At 40.5% G+C, this 25,079-nt stretch overlaps 1 protein-coding gene across 1 annotated transcript in view; it reads right to left on the bottom strand.

Annotated features, from left to right (window-relative positions):
• LOC117269780 (zinc finger SWIM domain-containing protein 6) overlaps positions 1–24,596 on the bottom strand; it is a 60,257-nt gene extending 35,661 nt beyond the window's left edge. The window contains exon 1 of the mRNA XM_033647082.2: positions 23,772–24,596. Within this exon, the coding sequence (XP_033502973.2) occupies positions 23,772–24,198 (427 nt within the window). The 5' untranslated portion in view covers positions 24,199–24,596. The remainder of the gene's footprint in view (positions 1–23,771) is intronic.
• Between the last annotated feature and the right edge of the window lie 483 nt (positions 24,597–25,079).

Genomic DNA, 25,079 nt, shown 5'->3' with positions numbered 1-25,079 from the left:
CAGATCTTTTACTCATGTATAAGTATAGCATTTGTAAGTGTTCTTATAAGTACATGAGTATAAGCACTAAAATAAAGGACTAAAAGTAAAAGTACTCCTTATGCAGAATGGCCATTTTCACAAATATATATATTATATTATTGTATTATAATTATATATATGGTGCATTAAGATGTAAGCCTCACTTCATTGTTGCAGCTGATATATGGAGCTTATTTCATCTGCTTTACATACTACTGGGCAGTTGATCAATGATAATACATCAATATAGTTTACCGAATTTATTGTGTATTACCGTAACACTTCAATTAATATCCCGGGCTACTATTTGCTTAAATCACTGAATTTAATTTATTTTGGACAGGCCTTTAATTCCTTTCACACAAAACTCTTGTTTAGCAGAGATGGGGAAATACAATTAAATTGTTTATTTAAACCAGTATGAATATTACTTGTATAAAAATTAGGCTTCAGATAAATTAGGTCCAACAAACAGCACACTTAATCCTGTTAAAACAATACTCACAACTTGGATTAATATTTACAATAAACCCTTTTGATTCTTTTGATCTGAGGACCCTTACAGACTAAAGGAATATGAATAACTTACAGGCTAATCAAGGAATGGACACATAATTTGAGGTAGCCAACAACCTGGTTTTATACATCCAAAGAACTTCTATTAAAAACAATGAACTGCTTGGCAACCAGACCAGGCCTCTAATAGAGACAGGCCTTTGTTTGTCAAAATGTGCAGCCTAACCAGGCCAGTAAAAGGGACTGGGCTTTTAATTGAAGTTTTACAGTAATAATCTGAATGTGTAAAGTAACTACAACTGGGACATCAACATATTGGAGAGCAATATTTGCCCCCAAAATACAGCAGAGTATAAGTATAAAGTAAATTTAAATACTCAAAGAGAATACAAGTACTTCAAAACAGTGTTTAAGGAAGTACTCATGGATGAGACTCAACACCGCAGTTATGTAAATACTCGGTTACAAGTAAAAGTCCAGCATTCAAAATTTCATTTGAATACAATATAAATATTTTTAAAGTACCAAAATTATGCAAGATAGTTTGTTTCAGAATGATATATTAGGGATGCACGACACTGGATTTCCTGTCAATATCACATAAGCCAATATTTTTTCAACTCTGGCCAATTGCTGATGCCAACACCAATATGCACACATGTTTCTTCACACCAGAGATCAACCAGTCTGTGAAGGGAAGTTAACAAATTATTATGTCTTGATTAGATGCAGACATAAAATATAAAGCTTTTTAAAAATTAATACATTTACTAGGCAATATAAGAAAAGTACTTCAACATAAACTTTACATAAAACATGCCGTATTTATTTCTCTGTGACATTTTGAAACAAAAGTGTAAAAATAATCCTACTTTAACCGGCTTGGATGAAGCTCTCCCTGAGACAATCCTGACAATAGTCATAACCGGGGCAGATGTGACCTATTTGGAGTAATTAAAGTCGCATAATTAAGGCATCATCTTTTCAGGCTGTCAGAAGGCTAATTTGAATTATATTATATACTACTAGGTGCGTTAATTATTAACAATGCATCCTCGTTTATTTGTTGATTCATATTTTGTATTAATTATCTGGAGGAGGTTTTGAGATATAAAATATTAGCTGTACCTTCAGTGTTGTGACACGTCACAGAAAATAACAGCCAAGAGGAAAACCTGCATCTGTCCAAACAAACTCAAACACACCGGCTGCAGACTGCAGTACAAGACAACAGCTTCTCTTCATGAGCACCAGTGTGACCTCTGACCTCTGAACTGACAGCAGTTTCTTCCTTGAGGTTGCTAAAAGTCTGATGATACCAGTGTGTGGTGTGTGTTGTACGACAGTGTGTGTGTTGAGGCCGCCTGCAGGGAGGATGGCAGATAGTTGAATATATTCAAATCATATCTGAGCGTCATCAGAGAGTGTCCATATGTTTTCACTTTTCTTTTTACATTTTAGAAACATCTGAAACCCAAAGGCCATCACTGAGGCTGAGCCACTCACTACGCCTGCATGGTAAAAATTACTTAGCAGCAGTTGTGGTATTAAAAAACAAACAGATGTGGCTGGGCCAACCCTTTCCAGTAAGCAAGTGCTTTTTCATATCTCTACATTCACACAGTACGTTTGCATGCATACATTTATAAAAGTGAGACCTGAGAGGTCATAAAGTGAGAAGCAAAAGGGAACACTTCCTTCAAGTTGGTGCATTGAAGTAAACGATGACTCAGAACCTGGGTTCTTCTGTTCGTCAATCATGGTTTAAATAAACCACATGTTGTTATCAGGCTGAAACAATCCTGTGATCTCAGATGAAGTTACTTTGAGTAACAGTTCACTAGGGCTGCAATTTGAGATTATTTTCTCAATCATTAAGTCTATAGAACAACAGAAAACAAATGTCACATCATCCTTCATACTACAATGCCCCAGTCTCCTTAATCACTGACAGAAATATGTACCATGTGGTACAAGATAATTCAGAAGATGTACTAATTAAATGCTCCATCTTTCTTTTCAAGAGACAAACTTTAACACGTTAAAATGTAAAAACGGCCAGTCCAATTTCATCTCATCTGTACAGCAGAATATTTAAGGGTTTAGCTGAGTCATTTCATGGAACATTACCTCTCTTAAAGTGTCATAATTTGTACAGTACAAAATAAAATGGGACTCATTTTCCACCTCACCAAAATCACAGAGCTCACACAATCGGCTGTCATCCAGAATTTTTTATTTTATTTTATTTTTTTTTAGATCCACAAACCTCAATGTGAAGACGAAGAAGAATAACTATCAACCATGTAGCAGTAGCGAATTCTCACATTTGAGAAGCCACAACCATAAAATATTTGACTTAAACAGTTAATCGATAATTTAACCTCTCCTGCGCTCTTGGCGTCTCTGCACCATCATGACAGTCTGGGAATGACTTTAACGGAGAACAGTGACACTTTCTACTACAAAAACATCACCAACATAAGCTCCTAAACCAAAATCATCCAGCAGGAACATGAAAATCAGGGAGAAATTGACAACATTGGCAACCAAGAAAGCATACTTCCAACAAATGTCGGTCTACAGGCTCAGAGACACCAAATCAACTGTTGCGTCGCCTCACGTTGGCTGTATCTCCAACAAAAAGCTGCACATTTACACACTGCAAAGACTGCAGTCGACAGCCAACCAGCATGTACATTCTGCACCTATATGAGAGGAAAATAACTCTCCACACCAGAAGACGACGGTCACCTGTAATCCTCTTTCAATAGGGGAAACCAGAAGACTGTCTTGATGCTAGTTAGCACATCACCAACACAATCTAATGTTGAAATAAAAGAGCATATTTACTGTGCGCCTGTGAGCAGTAACACCAACTGTCAGGAAACATTGAACACGCTGAATCAGCTGAAAAAAAGTCGACCAGGGCCAACAACGGGGGACACACCACAAAGACTAGGGTGACAGATGTTCACTGACAGCTCAACATTGCCCACACATTGGTGTGTCAGGGCCTTATGGGTTTATTTTACTGCTTTAAGTTTGCAGCACTGTGCACTACCCAGGTCTGGTGGGAGCTAACATTAGCTAGCGGCACCACTCCTTCAGTGATTACCGCTTGTAACGCAATCCTGACCCAACAGCGCTGCTGTGGAAACATTGTGCCCACACTTTGGTCTCATCATGAGTAAGCAGTTCAATCTTTAGGCCGCAAACCCTCTTCAGCATTGTTAACTACTGTTAGCCGTTAGCAGTGTCAGCACCAATATTTTATCCTGTTAAACATTTGTGTGAAGTTTTGTCATAATTAGCCTTTGAATTTTTGAGTTATGGTCAAAAACATACTTTGGGGGGGACACACTGACCTTGACCTTTGACCACAAACATCTAATCACTTCCTCGTTGAGTCCAAGTTAACATTTGTGCAAAATTTAAAGAAATTCCCAGAAAACACTCTTGGGACATCACGTTCCCAAGAATGAGACAGATGAGGTCACACAGACGTGACCTTTGAGCTATGACCACCAAAATCTTATCAGTTCATCGTCGAGTCCAAGTGGACATTTGTGCCAAATTTGAAGAGACTGCCTTGAGGCGTTCTTCTGATATCGTGTTCACAAGGATGGGACATACGGACGGACAACCCTGAAAACACTGCTGGCGTGGAGACATAAAAACCGTTGTAAACAGAGTATTCAGAAACGTCTGAAGCCTGAGGGTTTTGCTCAAAGGGATTAGCTTTTCATACGTTCACCTCATTGTTTGAAACTTTGGCCACATTTAACACGAACATCCAACACTGAAACCTTTTATATATGTGACAGACAATAAGAAAAAGCTAATAGGTGGCCTTCAATAAAGATTTGCAGCTCCAGATTAATATCAGCCTCCAAGAACTGACAAATCCAGGTTTTATCAAATCACAATCACATGGAGTGTGTGTGTATCAGCTACATGTGTGTGTTGAACAACTAGCTCAGCAACATTACCTGGGCTTGTCTTTGTCTGTAGTCGACCGAGAGAGACCGTTTAACTGTCAGCGTAACGTCATAACGTCTGTGCGAGGGAAGAATACTTTCCTACGGCGTCACAGAGGAGGAGGGGCCTCTCACTGTCAAAACAGGATGCAGGTCACACCATATCATGGCAGTGCATCAAAACTAGAACTACACACCCTCAGCCTCTCTCTGCTTGGGCTGAACAGACAGACACAGTCTTGCTCAACATTTCTGGGGAAGAGAGTGGCTCAGCTTAGACAAGCAGGAGTGACTGGTGTGCAAGATAAACAACACTACAATCATCACTGCTAATCAGTCGGCTCCTTCTTTATCTGCGTGCTGTTATTTTGGTTTCTGTTGGCTCACATTATCTCGTCTCTTCCTGTCTGAGCACCTACAACCCACCAACCAACCAGCTCTTTTTCCTCGCTGCATCTCATTCACCAGCTGGAGCTGCCTTCCTGTTCAGCTGCCATGTGATTTGTCACCTCACAGTTTCTATCCATCCTCCGTCACCGCGACCACACACACACACACACACACACACACACACACACACACACACACACAACACAGAGTTATGATGATGATTAGACCAACTGGGTGCTCAGACTCGCAGATATCAATCTTCCTTTCTCTCTCTGCTGATGAATAAAAATGATACCAGTCAGAGGAGGAGAGGAACTAATTTGATCGGGTAAAACTTTGCCTGAGTACATCTTCATTTACGCTACTTTATACTTTTACTTCACTACATTTCTTCTGTCCACTGCATTTATCCAACAACTATATCTCTTTTAAAGTACAGCTGCAATGATTAGTCGTATGAACACTTTCATAAAGAAGAAGAAGCCAAAGAAACGGTGACAGCTCCAGGTTCTCCAGTGACAGAATTTGCTGCTTTTCTATCTCTCACATTAAACTAACAGGGTTTTTCCTGCAGAGAATTACGAGGCGGACGCAAATTTCATCCCGCCTCCAGCTCTCGACAAAACTCTGACGGGTGTCTTCATGAGAAACACTTTTCTAACAAGCTTTGCACTTAAGAAGAGAGGGAGAGGTTAGACTTGTGATTTCTTTTGTCCATAAGTCAAGACTGTGTGCACACTCACTTCATTAACTGCACCTGTGACAATTATCTAGTGATACTCTGATTGCCTGGCAACTGACATCATGATATGCCCTGATAAAGACTAGAGTTGTTGGTTATGACTTGGTTTTGACAAAGCAGATTACAAGTCCAACCTCTCCCTCCTTTGGTGACAAATGTCCTTGGATCCAAAGAGCACCTGTTTGGGATACCTACATATGTGAAGTAGCACTCCTCAGCCAACCTAATTTATAAAGTGCTGCACTTACTGGATTTCTATCATTTGTAACTGCAATTGCGGCGATGCCAAAACTGCCAAAGAGAAAGCAAGGACATGTCTGTATACGCTTGGCACAGCAAAGCAGGTAACAGCCGTGTAGGTCATTATTAAGTCTCCTTTTCCCTGCCGTTCAACGTTATATTTTATATCACCAGCTTGCACGTACAAACACCACTGCAATCGGCAGTCACTGTTTGTGAATGCAGCTCTCTGCATTTCAGTAAAGTTGAAAAGACATTCACAGATTTGAACTTCCCTGATCAAAACTCATTATTTGGTTTGTTCTGTTGTAGATTGCTAAATATGATGTGCTGTTAAAAGGGTCGGTGTTATAAGCTGTAGCTTCAGCCTGCACCTTTTTGGGACTGCAGATGTGTATAAGTTACGTTAAATCACTTTATTGTAATGTTTTGCACTGTAATATTTAGATATCTTCCATTTTCTGTGAGAGGCTGTGACTTTACTTTGATGAATTTGGAGATTAATACATGATGTTCTTATTTGAATTTGCAGAACGAAATAAATTCTAAATTCTGTGATTCCCAGCTTGGTCGCTTCCCTGACCTGCTCCTCCATGAGAGCAACTAGCGGAGAAACAACAATAGCCACTGGGTATTCACTGACTCCCATCTTTTCCCCGATCAACGGAGCCAGTTGGTAAATTAAACTTTTACCAAACCCCGTAGGAAGGACGGCAAACACATCCTTTTTTTCAATCAAAGCTTTTAGTGCAGCTGTTTGCTCTGTTTTTAAAGAAAATGTACATTCCAGTTCATTCAACACATTTACCATCGCAGTTTCAAAATCAGTAGTTGGTTGTTTACGAAATGCATTCACTCCGCTCCTTGTCCTTTCTATTCTGTTGACGTGCCCGCCACCAAAGTCATAAACGGTTGTGAATGCGCCTTAATGACTGCATGACCAGACTGATCTGTGGAGCAAAATCGAATATGAGCTCGCGAGATCAGGATGGTTTCACCAGGCTAGTAGACAACGGGGTTCAACCTAATTTTCTTCAGAACAAGTCGTCCTTCTGCTGTGAGACGAGTGATCAGGACCATCTGCAAAGTGCAACACCAAAAAGAGATACAACAAAAATATTCAATGATTTCACTCTTATCCAGCATAGAAGTCGACAAGATCACTTCACACACCTATTGATATCAGAACTCCTAAAATACATCGCTAGTTAAAATAAAGTGTGATCAGGATGTTAACACCTCCGCCTCATTTTGAGACAGGAAAAACCCTGAGTAACCTGATTATTTTGGGGTTTTGGACTGTTCGTCAGCCGAAACAAGACATTTAATGCAGTCACCTCGTGCACTACAATACTGTAAGGGAGTTTTTTCATTTTTTTTATCACTGTTTTATGAGCAAAATAGTTAATTAAGACAATATTCAGCAGATGAATCAACACTGAAAGTAATCGATAAATGCAACCCTGTTCAGGAGATTAAGATTTTACATTAAACACATTGTTAACTAGTGGTTTCAAACTGTGTTTTAGCTTGTGAGCCCTTATTTTTAAAACAGCAATGTCCAGTTGGGGCATCTTGTCACAGCAGTTTCCCCTCTAAACTTCATTTAAAGTTTGATTTAAATAACATTTTGTGGTCTAAAGAGGTGAAATTACTCCAAAAACAAGCAAAGATAAATGAGAAGTCCTGGAAATTAAACTTCAGTATCAAAACGTAGTCTCTTCTTCACTTTCCAAGTAATCATCTTACGACCCTCAGATTTATCTGGTGACACTTTGGATGGGCCTGACCCTGAGGATGGGAACCATTGGACTAAGCCAGCTAACTGCATTTAAAGTACTTTAAACCAGCTCCATCTGGAGCAGCAACAGCAGTAACATGCTGCTCTAACATTCAAGTATCAGTATGAATAATCTAATAATATCCTAAGGAATAAAACATTAGTCAAAGTCCTTCTTAGTCCTTCATTCTGCAGAATTAGCACTTCTACCACATTTTGCTTGTATACTTAAATACAAGTCAAAGAAGGAGTCTGAAAGCACGTCTCCATCCTCTGCGTTTCCTACACCCTCCTTTTAACCGAGCATGTACTCGTTCATCTGATCACCCTCCTTTAACCACCGCTGCCCCTCCCTGCTGTGAACTGCATTAAAGCCCAAAGTCGATACGCTTTTCAAGTGCATCTTGTTTCCATCACACATACCGACATTACTCATCTTTAACAGATGAAAACAATGACTCAACTTGTAGGCGCATGCCAGGCATACCCCGGAAACATACCAGAGGCGTCCGCAGGGCTTGTGGGAGCTTGTGTCATCTCTGAGGTGTGTGAGCGTGCATGTGAGTTTTGTAGAGCGACAGGTTGGGTTTTTTTATAGACTAATCATATGTGATTATTACAGCTGCAACTAAGGATTATCTTCATTATCAAATCATATGCTGATTGTTTTCTCCATGACAGGGACACTCACGCCTGTGAGAACAGTCGTCTGTGGCCCCTGGTGGAACGGACGTCTGAGAAAATCACCCTGAAGATGTCACCTGTAGTCAGGCTTCAAATATTTGTAGTCAGGTTTTAAATATTTGTGTTATTGACTGGGAGGATAATGTCTGAAAGATGAGCAAGGAGATGGAGTTGCAAAGTGGGCGAAATTATTATTAAAAGTTTAAGTTCCATTAATTTTTCCCAAAGACAGTGTTATGTGACACACAGCTGAAGCTCTTCTACAGCTACGTAAATATTTAACACAGTAAACATCAGAGGAGAAGTTAACTACGAGTCCCAAGATGCATTTCTGTCAGAAACATGACATTACCGAGCTTCAAATTCTCTTATTTGCTGTGCTAACAGCAGGCAGAAGCTGAAGTTTATTTTTTGTTTTGCAATCTGCCGTTTAAATGAATTAACTTTTGGATTTTACAAGTTAGACGGTCTATAAAAGTGCTCGTTTTGTCCGACCAACCATCAAAAACCCAAAGATACTCAGTTTATTATCAGATGAGACGAAGAAAAGTGATGGAAATGTCAAACAATTAATCAACCAACTGCTTCAGTTATAACGACGATCACTGATGAAATCATAAAGTTGTGAGGACATTGCTGATTTTTTCCATTTGAGGTCACAAACTTGTGCAACAGTTTGCCTGGAAGTGTTTAGACAATGGATATACAATCAGATAGTTTCAGGATGCACCTTTAAACCTGGTTCTACTCGTCTAAATTTCAACACGTTGTACCTGTTAAAGCTTCGAGGCAGCAATGTGCTATGAGTCAAGGAGCCATGTTGAAGGCCGGGGGAAGGCCTGCAGCTACAGTTGTACCAGGAGAACGAGATCATCTGCTTGTTATTACAGATACAGACGTTGGTGTGAAAGGTGGAGCATGCAAAGAGACAAAATAATAAACTGAAACCAGGCAGGAGATCCCCAGGTGAGGAGCAGAGGCAGAAGGCAGGAAGTGGATGGTTATAGGTCCCGTGACAACAGTGTCGGTTCACAGTCAATGGGTTTACATTATGTGACACACAGTCTGGGCACTTGGTAAATTTGGCTGAGCAAACACTGTGATGATTTCCCTCCCTGGGCCCAACAAACACAGGCGTATAGATACTGGGAGCAGATGGCAGGAGCGTTATCTGGCAGAGCAGGTTCACATGCAGGAGGAAGGCCTTTCAAGTATTTCAAACACATAAACTAGAATAAAACTGCATCCATTGTGTGCAACCATTCAAGTTTCAAAGGAGGGTGAAACGAACGGTTGACTGACACAGAGGGTCTTTGGCAGTTTTCACCTTTTCAACAAGCCCACATATTGCTGCTTATGTACCCTTAGTGAATTCAGACATCTGTCCCTTAACAACCGTAAACCTTTGGGAGAATCCATCGTGCTACTGCATTTGGATTTAATTCGAAAAGTGGAAGCTAGTTAGCTCAAATCTGCAACTCCTCTCGGCTTTACAGAGCTTTAAAGAGAATTTTAGCTCATTGTTTAACTGTCCGACCCACAACTTTACTGTTCTGGTTCACTCTCACAGCGTCATTTTCGGAGCAAAAGCACTAAAAGGCCACTGTACAACACCTACTGAGAAGCCAACAGCAGACACAGTTCACACCGATGTACACACACCGTAAACTCCAATCCATCCATGACACAAAAATTTTAATGTTAAGTCTACACAAATGCCCCAGATTGTCAAAATAACATAAAAACTTTATGTTCACTTAAAACAAAAACTCATCCCTTGTGAGCTTGATGCAATTTTTGAGTTTTGCATTAATTTGACTAAAACTGTTAAAGCTGAGTTCACCTAATTAGTGGGTGGAGTTTCCCAGCATGCTGTGAGACAACTGTTTAAGGCTATAAGCCGAAGAAAACTGTGTTTAAATGTCTTGTAAAGCCCTCACGTTACCCTTTACACAGTGAATAATGTTTATGTGTTTCACTATGGTTCTAATAGGTTAAAGTAAATGTTGTGGTAAAAGACATTTTGCACCATGAGTTAAGTCGTATACACAGTTAGTAACCTCCAACCTGTGTGGATAAAGTGGTGCTGAGGTGAAATAAAGATCAATTGCTGGTTCAGAATTCATCTATTTGCCTTCTTCTTGCAATTGAGGAACCTCAACTTGCCATAATATATTTTCATAGTTCAAAAAATCAAAAATGTAAAATGTGTATCCAGTGTTTTTTGTTAATTTGACAATGAAATGCTCAAACAACAAAAAAGTTATGATAAACTGACAAAATTCCTGTCAGACAAGGGTCATGTGACACATTTATTTTGTGTCTAGTGTACTCAAACCTTTTACGTTACTGTACAAAACTAAAAGTTTTTCATGCAAGCTGTCTGCAAAAAATGTTAAAGCTGAGTGAGCACACTGGGGTTTACAGTGTACGTTGGCTCTACACAAGTGGTCAACACTATTTTGAGCATTTACACTTGTGTGGTGGTGTGTCTGCATCGCTCTGAATGTACACCGCCAAAATGCTGTTGGCTTTGGGGTTTCGATGTCACTGTGTAGAGTTTCTCTGAAGTTAGAGTGATCCAACACACACACACACATTTAAAAGACAGAAAACGCGACTTTACGGCAACAACATTACACTAAAGTACAAAATTTGGCTCCATTATATCTCACAAGAGACAGATATTTGCTTCAGGAGGTGGTAGAGACCAAAAACAGAGCTAAAAGAGAGCGGATATTGGACTCAAGTTGACACGAACACAAAGACAACTAATAAATAATCAAGTCGCATCTGTAACTGCTGGATGTCTAAAAAAACCCCTGATAATTTAAGTGTAAAAAAAAACGTATATCTATGTAGATTTCCTGGAGGAAAAAAATTCAGTTGGATGTTTCTGTTGTCTGAGGAGAGGAGAGAGGACCATCAGTCTTCATTACGCATGCTCTGGCTGTGAGCTATGAGGTAACAGCCTCTGATGGATGACACCTTTAAGTTCCCATTAAAAAGCATTGCTCATAAGCAGCTTCTGATTCACACTCGGGTCGCCTGCTCCACAGAGACAGAGGCTTCTCATTCAACACAGAGGCCCTCATCACAAATCACTATTTTCATTTCCTCTCTCCGTGACCACGGCCTCTTCTTCATGAGACTCAAACAGATCAACAACAGGCAGTTTGGCTTGTGAGTACTGAGAATATGTTTGAAATGCTCAAAGCACTTCACCTGTTTTTAACTACAGCGCTCTGTTTGCAGAGTTGCGGCGGTCCAAAGGGCGCTTATCTGCGGAGACCACCCCATGAGGCCCAGTGGTCCCATGAGGCGAGGATAGCGGCAGGCTTTGACTTGCTGAGACACTCTGGGGTGGAATGAAACTCCCCAGACACCACTAAAGACAACAAACCACTGCTTTCTCTTTCTCTACAGCTGAAACGATGAGGTAATTAATCAATTAGTCCATCCACGGACAAATAATCAGCATTATTAAGTATGTTTTAAGGCAAAAATGCCAAACATTCCTCAGCTCCAGAATCTTAACTGTGGGCTTTTCTTTATCTTATGTGAAAGTAAACTGGGGTAGGGCTGCAACCAATGATCATTTTCATTACTGATTAATGGTTTTGTCAATAAAAGCAGTGAAAAATTTACTTCCTTCAGCTCAAGAAGATGTATTTAAATTGTTTTATTGGACCAGCACTCCAAAATCTAAATAAATTTTCAGTTTATCGTCAAATATGTCAAAGAAAACGTATAAATCTTCACATTTTTGGCACTTGAGCCGGGAAAATTATTGACATTTTTGTTTGAAAAGTGACATAAACCACTGCTGGATTATCGAAATAGCTGCCAATTAATTTTCTGCTGAACTAAACCAGAGTATTTTAGGGGTTTAGATTTTTCATTTTTCACAATTTTCTGACACTTTATGGAACAAACTGGCAGATCAATCAAACACGAAATTATCAGTTGCATCTCAGAGGTAAGACAAGACCAAGACGAGGCCCATCGAGCCAACTGAACGCAGATGGAGGTAAACCAGCTCTTCCCCTCCTCCACCCGCCTCCCTGCTCCGCCGCCTCTCCTCTCCCTCGAGTTGAAGGTTAATGATGAAGGGACGCGGCAGAGGAATACAGATCAGGGAGACGTAGATGGATGTGGAAAGGGTGCTAAACCAGTCTGGAGCAGCTGTGGCGAGAGATTATGAGTTTAACTACTTGCCAACCTAGGCCTTAAAAGGATAAGGTTGGCGATATTCAATATTTTCCCTGTTGTTAATAAATCACATGAAAAGACCGAAACTGACAAGAAACTGAACACACTGGCCATTTCATCACAACACAACAACGAGCCACACTGTTCATCACCATGAACACAGACACTGTAGTTTGACTCCCACATACACCGTCCTGCTGCCACAAATACTCACTAGAGCACCCAATGTGGATTCATCTGCCACTGAAAATAGTCCCCAACAAATACACTGTATCCTCCCTTTTAAGTAACATTTGCTAAAACTTTCGGTGTCCAGCCGTTTAAGGAAATAAATTCATTAAATAATTACGGCTGCCCCCGAGAGTCAGAAAATTCAAATCATCAGTCAATTCTTCATGTTGAGTAGTCCCTTTGTTGTCAGTCAGTGCGCAGTAAGTGCACATTTCCTATCTGCTGTTAGCACAGTTAGCATGCATTAGCTCACAGGGCTAACTTGGCTTGTTTACTATATTATGTGAACATCACTGTCACCCTGAACGTCTCACCGAACCCTATTCAAACTCTCAAACTCTATATGGGGGGAAAAGGGAATGCAGAGTCAAATATTCGTACGCAACAACCAAATCCTATTTGGCGAACATAATTCGCCCTAGAAATAATATATCCATTTCTTTTTAAATGAAACTTTATATTTGTGAGCCGCTTTAAGGATTTGTGTCTTCAGAGATCAGAAACGTTTGAGACATGGATGAAAGAATTGGTGGTTTTAGTCTTACTGTAGCATCTGTTAACAAAAACAAATATACAGACTAAGGTCAGCCTCATGATTTAAAAAAGTCAAACTCTCCATTGAAAACTAAAATGTTTCAAACAGTACACAACAGTTATTAAGCTTCTTCTCTCATTGTGGAAGCAGAAAAGCATTCCTCGTGGTGTTTGACACTGACCTGGAAAATACCTGGGCAGAACTCCAAGACTCCAACCAGCAACAACAGAAAAACTAAGACTGACTCAGATGTGGGACATTAACACCCACTGCCTCTGTCCTCAGTTTTATACAACCATGGTCACTGTAGTGTAAAACCATTTTTCAAAAATGGCAGGTTTGGCCGATGACTGGTCTCTGTGAAACGCAGCCGAGCGTTGGTTTCAAAGCACGCGCCCGATGTAGCTCCAATAAAAATTGATCTTGCAGAGCAGACGCATATTGAGGTGCTACGCATACACCATTAATGCTGATCAACAACCTGCAAGGCTGAGCGTGGTGTGTGTGTGTGTGTGCGCTCTCTCCCTCAGCATACTTACTGAGCTTTGCATCATTCAATAGGTGTGCGCCGATCCATTGATTCTTCATAAAATTGCAGATGAGAGAGCGAGCCGGCGGTAATCAGCGTGTACACAAAAGGCCTGAGGCTTCATGTATGCAGCAGCGTGTGTGTGTGTTTGAGATAACACAAATTGTGCTTTGATATGCTAAACTTTAATTCAACAGAGTATGCTGAGTTAAGCAGTCAAGCATATAAATATGTCCTGTATCACACCATCAGAGGGTTAGCTGAAGGGGCGATAATCAATAATTCTATAATATAAACAAGGTGAAAGGGGGGGTCTCCTCTCAGACATGATTAGACACACCGTAGTTGGACTTTACCCACTCTCCCACTGGACAAAAAACCCACCAACACCCACTAAAATCTAGCTTTTGCATTAATTGTGAAGGTTACAATCAGTATTCACTCCCAGGATAAATGACTGCAGTATTCACAGGTATTTATCAGCTCCAGCTCTGATCGGCGTTGATCAGCAGTGATGGAAATACAACACCTGGGTAGACGGGTTTTCACAGGGTAAAAAAACCTGCACACACACGAAAATTTTAGTGGAAGTTATCAACTAGTTGGTGAACACAGTGGAGAGTTTTGCAGCTAAAGAGCTTTCCAGATGTCAGTGAGATGTTAGCAGTTGTACTAAAGAGATATTTCCCCTTTAAACTTCTCACGTTGTTTCATTTCAATACAGATCGAGCCCAGAAGAGGTTAAATGATGTAATATTTGACAGAAAAATCCAAAAAATGAAAACATATTGTGTTTTTTAGGGCTGTACCTGATTCAGAGTTATGTCAGACTGTTAGATTCAGCCGCTGAATATAAATGTTGCACGATTCTAGGTTGTTTTTTCATATAAAGTTTTTAAGTTTGAACAGGGCTTGGCAGGACTTTCAGTGTGATAGCAGCATTCATGTAAGACAGTAAACAAGCTAACGGCGCTAACAGTAGATCGGAAACGGGCAACAACATTTTTTGTCGCCACTAGACATCAAACAAAAGCCAGAGACGGTCGTATTAAGTAACTGAGAGCTGTAAATTCAACACTTCTAAGCAGAGGAGAGAAGATAACGCTATCTCTGAGACTTACTGTGGAAAGATTTTGCTCCATTGAGCCGCTGCATTGTGTCCTCAGCTGTTTGTACCAAAGAGGGGCGTGAAAATTGACCAAAACATCCCCAGAAGTACACACTGTACACACAGCACACTGACTGGCAAAGCAAAAAACAACTTCTCAACTTTGAGCAATCTCAGTCAACTGAGGAGTTTCCGATTGACAATTTCAATCTCGACTTTCAAGGGGCAGCCCTCGTGTTTTCTTCTATCATCTCCCATTAATCATCTGACGACCCCTCTGATTTGTCTGGTGATCTTTGGAGGGCCTCAATCCCCCTTGAATCTCTGGACTAAACATGCTAACTGTGGTTCAAACTAGCTCCACCTGGAGCAGCTACAACAGTAACATGCTGCTCTAACATTGATGCATCTGCACTAACAATCTAATAATGTCATAATAAATCTGTCACAGAAGACATTTTACTGCAGAACAAGAACTTTTACTTTTCATACTTTAAGTACCTTTTGCAAATAACAGTATGATTTAGAGTGGAGGACTTTTACTTGTAATTAAGCACTTTTAGTTTGTGGTATTTCTATTAGGATCTGAGTACTTCTACACTTGTCTTGGGACACTGCACCTCCCCAGATGATCTCTTAGTCACAACACCCTTTTCAGGGCAGAGCCGGTGACGTTTTGGCCGGACTCTGTCTCATTCCAGTGATGACACAAGTGCACCAGAGAGACCCAGTGAGATTTCGCTGTGTGGTGACAGTTTGCCACGCTGCCAGCAGAACCAAACCCAACGTCTGAGCACAGGAACAGACCAGAGTACCTCTGTGTGAACACTACAGATACACAACACCAAGAATCCACAGTGACAACAGTCTATCGCTCCCTATCAGGCTCCCTATCAGCCCTCTGTCTATGAAGCAACAGGCTGGTGACAGACTTGAGGACTGAGTCTCAAATTCAGCACTTCAGTGTACAGAATGACAGTAATGCTGATGTTCACTCAGTTATGACCATTTCAGGAGCGGCTGAGTTTTAATTGGTAAGGTTGGGCTAAACAATCGCACACACAAATCTGTCTCAGACAGAAAATAGATGCTCTTAGTTTTGGAACTACAGTTCCCATAATTTGGGTCATTTTGGGGCTGTAAACAGGAACTATAATGTTGCCACACGAGTCGGTGAGTTTGCTGTGGGCCAAGACTCCTTCCAAAAGTCTTCAACCTAACAAGGGAGTAAAAGACTCATTTTAAAAGTTATATTTGTCACATTTTGGCAAACTGGTGCCATTAAAGGTATGCCGAATTAGCTTTTATCAGTTCCTGTTGGCAGTGTACTCATAGTTGTACAGACAACTATCACTGGATTATTTTGAAACTGAAGAAAACTTAAAATCATGCTGATTCTCAGGCAAAGTCTGGAGTTATAAGGAGCGTCTTTTTTATGATTTCGAGGCCGATTTATGGATGTTTATCTGCAGTGGACATCAGAGATATGTCACTGTTAAGACAGTGATTAGTTTTTGACGCAAGCTGTGGCACCTAACATAGTCTCTTTTGCCTGGCGTCTCTTCCATAGAGTTTGAAATCCTCTGTTTTAGATAAATAAGTAACGCTATATCAACCAAACCTGAACACTGAAAAGCAAGCAATCAGCACTTATATGTTGGCGTATTAAGCTGTAAGTCTGTCGTTAAAGCTTACACACCAAATAATTTACAAGTTGTGGCTTCTTGACTGAATATTTGATAGGTTTCTTCATCTTTCACTGTAGGAAATTTGGTTTTGGACTGTTGGTTGGCAAAAAACAAGCAAAGTGAATATGTCAACTTGGGCTTTTGCAACACTAAAGTACATTTTTCACTAATTCCTGACCTAAAAAATTAATAAATTAATCAAGGGAATAATCTTCAAATGAGTTTCAGCCCAGTTATTTTAATTCCTGGCTGAGTGGGTGTGAAAGAGGAGGAAAAAAGGAGGGAGCGGTTCCCATTTTCCCATCAATAACAACCACTGCATTGATGTTTTAATGACCTTTGACCTGGTACTGCAGATGGAAGTACATTAACATGAGATCAGACAAGGAGAGGAGGGCCTCTGAAGTATGTGAAGCTATGAACTTGACCTCCTGTAGAGTTCAAGCAGCTTAAGCATGACCTAACAACCAGGTAAAACAGGTGACAAACACATTACAGCACATGTTTTCACACCATATATAGAAACCATCCTTACTCAGGTATGTGGTGTGTACATTAATTTACATCTTTGATTTTTTTTCTTCTATTTTGAAGTTGTTGTTGACGAAGTGGGTGCAGATAATTGTGCTCAGTGCACATGTAAACACTGCAGCCTATACTTTACCATGTGACTGAAGCCTATACTTCAGCTCAAACATACACTAGCACTGGTGTGTATGAGCACAGCGTCAGGTTTATGGTGACGTTTCAGTGTCCTCAGATAAAACTACTTCTTAAATTGTATTCGACCTTTTTAGTTTCACAATCCGGGTAAATTATTGGATTTCCAGAGTTCATGAATAAGAAGTTCTGCCTCTTGAACTGGCTGCAACACTGGAATTTTGTGTTATTGAGAACATTCAGGAAGTCTTGTTATGAAATGCTGTTTTTTCTGCCACTAGTTTGGTCCAGATGAAAATATCTCCACAACTGTTTCATGCATTGCCTTTCAGTTTTGTACAAACATTCATGTTCCCCAGTGGATGAATCCTAATGTCTTTGGTGATATTTTGATATTTCCTCTGTACCACCATGAGGCCTGATACTTTGGTTTCGGACCAAATACCTGCTCAAATAATGGCACACCCATTATCCACAGCTGTACTTTGTGTTTAGTGCTAATTAACAGGCCCATACGAAATCTGCAGATTTTATAAATATAGATGCTGCTTGTAAGACTCTGAATGTTATCACTGTCTTCTCCACCTCCTTATGCATGTATGACAATCAAATGTTGTAGCATATAGTTAGCATTAAAAACAAAATTAGCGGTGTAGTGAGAAGAAATGTCTAAATTAAGACTCACTTTTAATAGACTGTTAATAGATTAGCAAATTAGTTTTTCTTTTCTCTGCTCCCTACCTCTCTGTACCCTCCATTTTTATAGCCATGTGTCCCAAATTTTGTTAATTGACTTTTCCAACAAATATTTACATTTTTTTCTTGACGTATTCACAATTAAATAAAATTTCTGATTCCAAGTTTCTGCTAAAAATCTATTGAGTAGTTCTTTTAGCCTGCTTACAGTCATTTTAGGTTTCAGTGTGTTGTGTGAGGTCATTTTTGTTCAAAAACATTCGTTATCATTAATGAATATTGTCTATCACATTAGCAATTAGCAACACACATGGTAAACATTACGTGTGCTCAACATTAGCGTGTTAGCATTTTCATTGACAACATGTTCGTATAAAGCCTCCGATACAGTTTCATTTTAAACATTTTTTTTAAAACTAAAACAATCCTGCATTTTAGCACAATTCCAGAAATAATCTCCGTCCATACTAAGACACCTGGAAACGCTTATCGCATGGCCATTTACGTACACTGGGCGTGCACATACCTGCATAAACAGATTCGTGCAGACATGCTTGGTTACAGAAAATTCTACAGAGAGAGAGATCAGAGATTTCTTTGCTTGGGCCAACACTGAGGTGGAACTGCTACTGAAAGTAACACATGAGCATAAGGCAGTCAAGGTGGTGGTAAACAGATAGGGAGTCATCGCAAAGCAAATACAGCAACATATCAGAGTGGTTACATGAGCATTAAGCATCGCTGGAGGAAGCCATGGCAATAGCAAAGGGATAACATTACCCACACAAGAAGGATGAAATCACAAACGGTATGTAGACGTAGCTGTAATGTTTTAGCTGGACACGTTGTGACTGATAAGACCAACTCAGGAAGCAACATCATCGTTTTAAAAAGTCTCCATTTCCGCCCACCCAAATGAAAATGTAAAACGAGGTCAGCAGCATTTGAAAGGTGTCAGTTTTAGGGGTTTTAAAACGCTGTAGTGGTGTGGACGCTAGGTGTAAACATAGCAATGGTTACGCCTTTTAAAATGAAAATGCATTAGTGTGGACGTAGCCGCTTTGAAACATTTGCTCACTTCCTTTATTATGGTTAGCTCCTGGTCAAATCAGTATGCATACCCTGATATCAAACAGACATACATGTATAGTAAGTGTATAATACTGGTCAAGCTGTTGCTACGTAGCTTCTCTTTTTAACCTCTTTTACATGTTCTGTCAACTTTCTCTATTTTATTTTGCATGTAGATGTTCCATCCCTTAACGTTTCATTTAGTTGCAGGCTCAAGCCAAAATGGTAGCTTACAATGGCTGTCTCTTTGTCTTGCTGACCTATCTTAGCACGATGATGTTTGTATCTGTACAAAAACTGCTCCTTCCTTGTCACAACTGAAACCTGTTCTGAATTACAAACACATGTCCTTATAAGTGATAAATGACATCCTGTCCAAAACTTGGGGCCCCATATTCAGCGGTTTCAAAAGAAACTTTACTTAAAAATAGTTGGTTTATTCAGAGGAAAGTCATGTTATATTTGTGGTGACCAAAGCTATGTTACAGCTGGATGTTTCCTTGTACTTCAGACACAGTCTTTTCCCTTTTACCTCATTGTTTTTGGAGTTTGTTTGCTGTAATAAATCCAGAAATCTTTGTAGAAAGCTGCTGTTTCTGCACACAGGATGCATTCTGCTTTCTGACCCTGGGTGCAAACTGAATTAGACAAAAGGCTTTCATGTTCTCAGCTGCTTCTCTGCATGAAACTCAACTGCAAAATGACTTCACACCAGAGGAGCTCGTCTTCCTCTGTGAGTTTAAAAAGAGATAATGGAGGATGTTGAATTGGTCTCAGTAAGAGAGTGCCTGTCTGTGCTTTGTTTAGTGAAGCTCTAGTCTGGCTTCAACCCTGTGAAATACTTTCTTTTAACGTAGAATGAACTCTTGTTGTTTAGTGCATGCTCTTTTAAAATTGATGGCATTCACATTTTATGAACAGCAAATTTTAATTTTATATATTATCAGTAAACATCAGTTAATGACCAGTTATGAAGAAATAACTGCACTGGCAGTGCAGCTAAAGTTCAAATTGCAAAGCCTGTATCTGCATCTTTTCCTTGTCCTTAAGGTTTAATTTTTGGGTTGATGTACTTTAACTAGAGCTAAAACTAACGAGTATTTTCACTCTCGATGGTTGTCTTGATTCATCAATTAGTTGTTTGGTCTATAAAATGTCGGAAAATAAGGAAAGGGTTTATCAGTGTTTCCCAAAACCCAAGATGACGCCCTTGTTTTGTCCACAACACAATAATATTCAGCTTACTAACATAGGAGTATAAAACCAGAAAATATTCACATTTAAGAAGCTGGAATCAGAGAATTTTGACTTCTTTTTCTTAAAAAAAAAATATTCAAAAATGCTTAATTTATTATCAAATTTGTTGTGGATTAATTCAAAAGTTGACAACTGATCGATTAATCATTGCAGCTCTAATGTTAAGAAGCTGAAACAAGCACAGAGTTATTTCTTTGTCAATTAATCTGAGGATCATAATCGCCATTAATTGTTTTGTTTGTTTTAAAATTGCTTTATTTTGTCCAATCTACAGTCAAGAAACAAAAATATTCAGTTTACTATGTTACAGGAGAAGAAACCAGAAAATATTCACATTTAAGAAGCTGGAATCAGAGAATTTTGACTTATTTTTCTTAAAAAAAAATATTCAAAAATGCTTAATTTATTATCAAATTTGTTGTGGATTAATTCAAAAGTTGACAACTGATCGATTAATCATTGCAGCTCTAATGTTAAGAAGCTGAAACAAGCACAGAGTTATTTCTTTGTCAATTAATCTGAGGATCATATCCGCCATTAACTGTTTTGTTTGTTTTAAAATTGCTTTATTTTGTCCAATCTACAGTCAAGAAACAAAAATATTCAGTTTACTATGTTACAGGAGAAGAAACCAGAAAATATTCACATTTAAGAAGCTGGAATCAGAGAATTTTGACTTATTTTTCTTAAAAAATTACTCAAAACTGCAGATTGATTAACAAATTAGTTGGTGATTATTTCTAATAATTGACAATTAAATGATTAATCATAGTCGCTCTGATGTTAAGCTGAAAGAAGCACAGAATTATTGTTCCATTATCGATTTATCTGAGGGTTATCTTCGCCATTACTTGTTTGGTTTGCGCACAGTGATGTCTTAAAATTGCCTTTTTTTTTGTCCAACCTACGGTCAAAAACCCAAAAATATTCGGTTCACTGTAATAAAAGACAACGAAAAGCAGGAAATTCTGTCATATGAGAAGCTGGAAGCATCAAATTATTGGCATTTTTGCAACTGCTTGTCAAAACAGTCAACTTATTCAGCTCTAGACACTTTTATTATTGTTTGGTATTAAATTGCCTTCAGCCTAGGGCGCATTAGGAGCAGCAGCACACTTCAGTTATTTCTTCGGTGCTGGTAGTCCACCTCGCAGCACAATAACATCACACCAACTATGACACTGGCAACAACCAGGGGAATAAAGTAGCCCTCAAGTCTAAACTCGAGATGCTGCAGTATTTGCTCTTGTAAGAAAGAAAAAATGGCTTCCTTTATCTTTGCGCTGATTAGCAGGGAGGGTTTGTTGTGGAGGACGAGGGGTCCACAGCAAATGTGTGCCAATTCATTTCCTCGAGGTTTGCTGTGAGAAAACCTCCCTCCTCTGGTACGGCCCACACGTGGGGAGATTACATCTTTTATTTATCACTTCTTGGCTTTATTTTTCCAGCAAATTCCAGGCTGGGGTGCAATCAGCCAGGAGAGAAACCCTCCCTGTGTGTGTATGTGTGTGTGCACGACTGTTATTCCTTTTTGTAAGCATGCCGAACGAGCCCCCCTCACGCTCTGGAATAACAACCCAGATTCAGTTTCTTCCCTACAGAAACATTTCCCAATATGTGGGAATATATAGGCCTCTTATTTTGGCAGGACAGAGGCTGGTGTGTGTGTTGTGTGAGTGTGTATTCCCTGTGGCCCTTCACAAAGCCCACATGCATTTAAAAGTGGGGGGGAGTGGGACGTGTCATGCAGCAACTCAAGTGTTCAGATTGCATTACAATTCAAATTAACCATGCAGAGTAATGGGATTACAGTCCTCTGCGCTCCCTGAGAAGGTGTCCTGAATCTGGTGAACTCACAGGTGACAGACACAATCAAAGACTCGAGCGCTGACCATGTAATGATAAAGGCTGCAAACTGAAAACTATCCCTTCAACTTCAACACCACGGCTGCTGCGGCCAAACGCTCTCTCTGTCGTCGACACACAAAGACTCAAACCCGAACCAATTGGCTGCGAACTGGTGTGAATCATGGCCCATTTAAAAGAATCGCTGTGCTCAATACGCTTCCTCCTTTCCAAATCTCTTCTACTTAACAAGGGAGTGAAAAGATGCTTTTGTTTGCCGGCCTTTTGGAGGCGACAGGAAGCTTGAAAGACACAAATGAACATGAAAATAGGAACAAAGTGCCAAACTCACAATAGGAATGCTAGGCATTTGATATGTGTGCTGCTGGGTAATTAAAATCTCAAAGAGGGCGTAAGCACATAAAAGTACAAAAAATACAACAGAGTGACACGAAATCAAATGTTACCGAGTCATTGATTTGTGTTGTTGGTGGAGTGAAGTCACGCACAAGCAGCTGTCACTTCAGCTCACAGGTGTCTGTTCCACTTTCACTTGGAAAGAAAATCTCCTTTCAGTGGGTTTTACACAAGCCGACGTATGGTAACTGGTCTGCTCATTTTAGCCGTTTGGAAAGAGAGCACATTCACTTCTGTAATGGCAATTCTGCTAAAACATTCCAGTAATAACACACCATAGATACACACAACCTAAATATGTAACAGCAATAATGTGAGGCTGCATGTTTGACTGCTTTCGTTTATGAGCCACTCTGTGCACAATGCGTGAGCCGACAAAGACACACAATGTGCGAGTGTTATTCAGCGGCATCTGAACTGTGCCACACACAGAACAACTCATTCAAATGTAATGTGTGTCAGTTGACACCCAACCCAACACTGAGCACTTCCCTTATTACTCAATACTTTATGTAATCATTAAAAGAATGATTTTTAAAAGGTCATGCTGTATCAAACTCTTGCCTCGTGTGAGGCGTTCAGCAAATATGAGATTTTAAATTGGGAAAAATGAGCTGTAATGCCTCAGTTTACAGACATATGAAACACTTTCTGATGCTATGGAAGTCTGGTGAAAATCTCACTTTTGTGTCACAAATTAACATTGTTGAATGCCACATTAGCCTAATTTATTAACGCCTCCAAAACCCAGCAGCAGACAGAAGATATGGTTATTTCTTTTAATTCTGTGAAGTTCCTCAGTGAAGTCTGGTGGTGAAAATGTGGGGTTTCCTCTTTTGTTGGAGCCACAGCTTTATTTTGAACGCAATTAGAGGATTTGGGGGCTTTGTGCCCTGCATTTCACATTCAAACTGCCCCCAAGCAAAACAGGATTTAAATGCCCCAGTCACACATTCCCATTCATGCACACAGCAGATTTAAAGCCCCATTGTAGGCTCTCCTCTGCCGCCTGACCGCTTCACCCTTTGTTGTCAAACCCGCTCACTTTATCTACATATTTCACTAAATATTCACACATATGATCATTGATACAGGTCGTGTTGTTGTTTTCTTGGTGGTTAATAGTCAGATATGGTTATATATGCACTCGGTCCCATCACATCACTCACCGACTTGCAGTACGTTGTCCACGCAGCCGCTCTCCAGCAGAGCGATGCCCCGTCGGAAAGGCAGCCGCGTCTCGTCACTGCTCTCCCCGCTACTTCCGATCTCCTCCCCGCCGGTGTTGAACGACGAGTACATGCAGATCTCCCGCTCGCTCCTCGGGAAAGACCAGTAAACGATCCGTCTCTGAACGGGCTCCGGGATCCGCTCGAAACGCTCCTCCACCCGCTGAAACGGCCACTTCTCCGCGACTTTCCTCGCCGCGATGTCCAGCAGCGTCTCCGGGTTCTGGGTCTTGCTCGACTCACCCTGGGTGGCTCCGGAGCCGCCGCACGGAGCCCCCGCGGCCCGCTGGCCTTGCCTACATGTTGCATTGTATCCCGGTCTACAGCAGAGCCGCTTGGCCGGGGGCTGCTGTACGCGCTCCGCCATGATAGCTCCGCTTTAACGGCGACGGAGGAAGTCAACGCACCATATGAGCGGGATGGGGAAGGGAAGAGGTTACCCACGGCTTGATTGTTGGCCGTGTATGGCCAAATCATCCTTTTATGGAAACATGGGGGCAGGGCTTCTCTCAGCTTGTCAAACCCCTTTGTTGACAAATTAAGAGGAGGCGGGGTCTGTCCGGTTAGCTCCGTGCTAAAAACGGACCGGATGGCGGAATTCCCGCACGGCCGTTAATCCTTTGTGAGGTTTGGGACCGGGGACGCTTTAAAACCGGCGTAAAAACCACCGTCTCATCGTCTTCCAGGCGGCGGGGTTTGACCGGTGGGTGTCAGCGGATGTCACCGACAGAGAGGCGAGGCGAGCCGCTTTGTCTGGGGGAGGTGAGCTAGAAAAGCCGGACTGAACGGTGACGATGGGGCGGTGATCGGGCCTGTCAACACTGGAGCCTCGTGGTTTTGGGGGAGGGGAAAGTGAACGCAACACCGCCCCCTGTGACGTTTAAAGGTCCACTGGAATGTGGAGACGTTTAAAGACAACACAGCTCATTATAAGAGATACAGTAGTAGTGGACTGAGAAAGTACACACGTCTATTATTAAATAAAAGAAGCATTTAAGTACATTTACTAAATTAAACTACGTTACTATATAAGTTAAAGTAGAAAGTATTTATAAGATGTATGTATGTATGTATGGATGGATGGATAGATATATGGATAGAAATATGGATGGATGGATAGATATATGGATGGATGGATGGATGCATGGATGGGTGGATGGATAGAAATATGGATGATAGATATATGGATGGTGGATGGATAGAAATATGGATGGATAGATATATGGTTGGTGGATAGATATATGGATG

Source organism: Epinephelus lanceolatus, chromosome 19, assembly GCF_041903045.1.
Source record: "Epinephelus lanceolatus isolate andai-2023 chromosome 19, ASM4190304v1, whole genome shotgun sequence".
In the NCBI taxonomy this organism is placed as follows: Eukaryota; Metazoa; Chordata; class Actinopteri; order Perciformes; family Serranidae; genus Epinephelus; species Epinephelus lanceolatus.
This window is presented reverse-complemented; position numbering and strand designations above follow the sequence as displayed.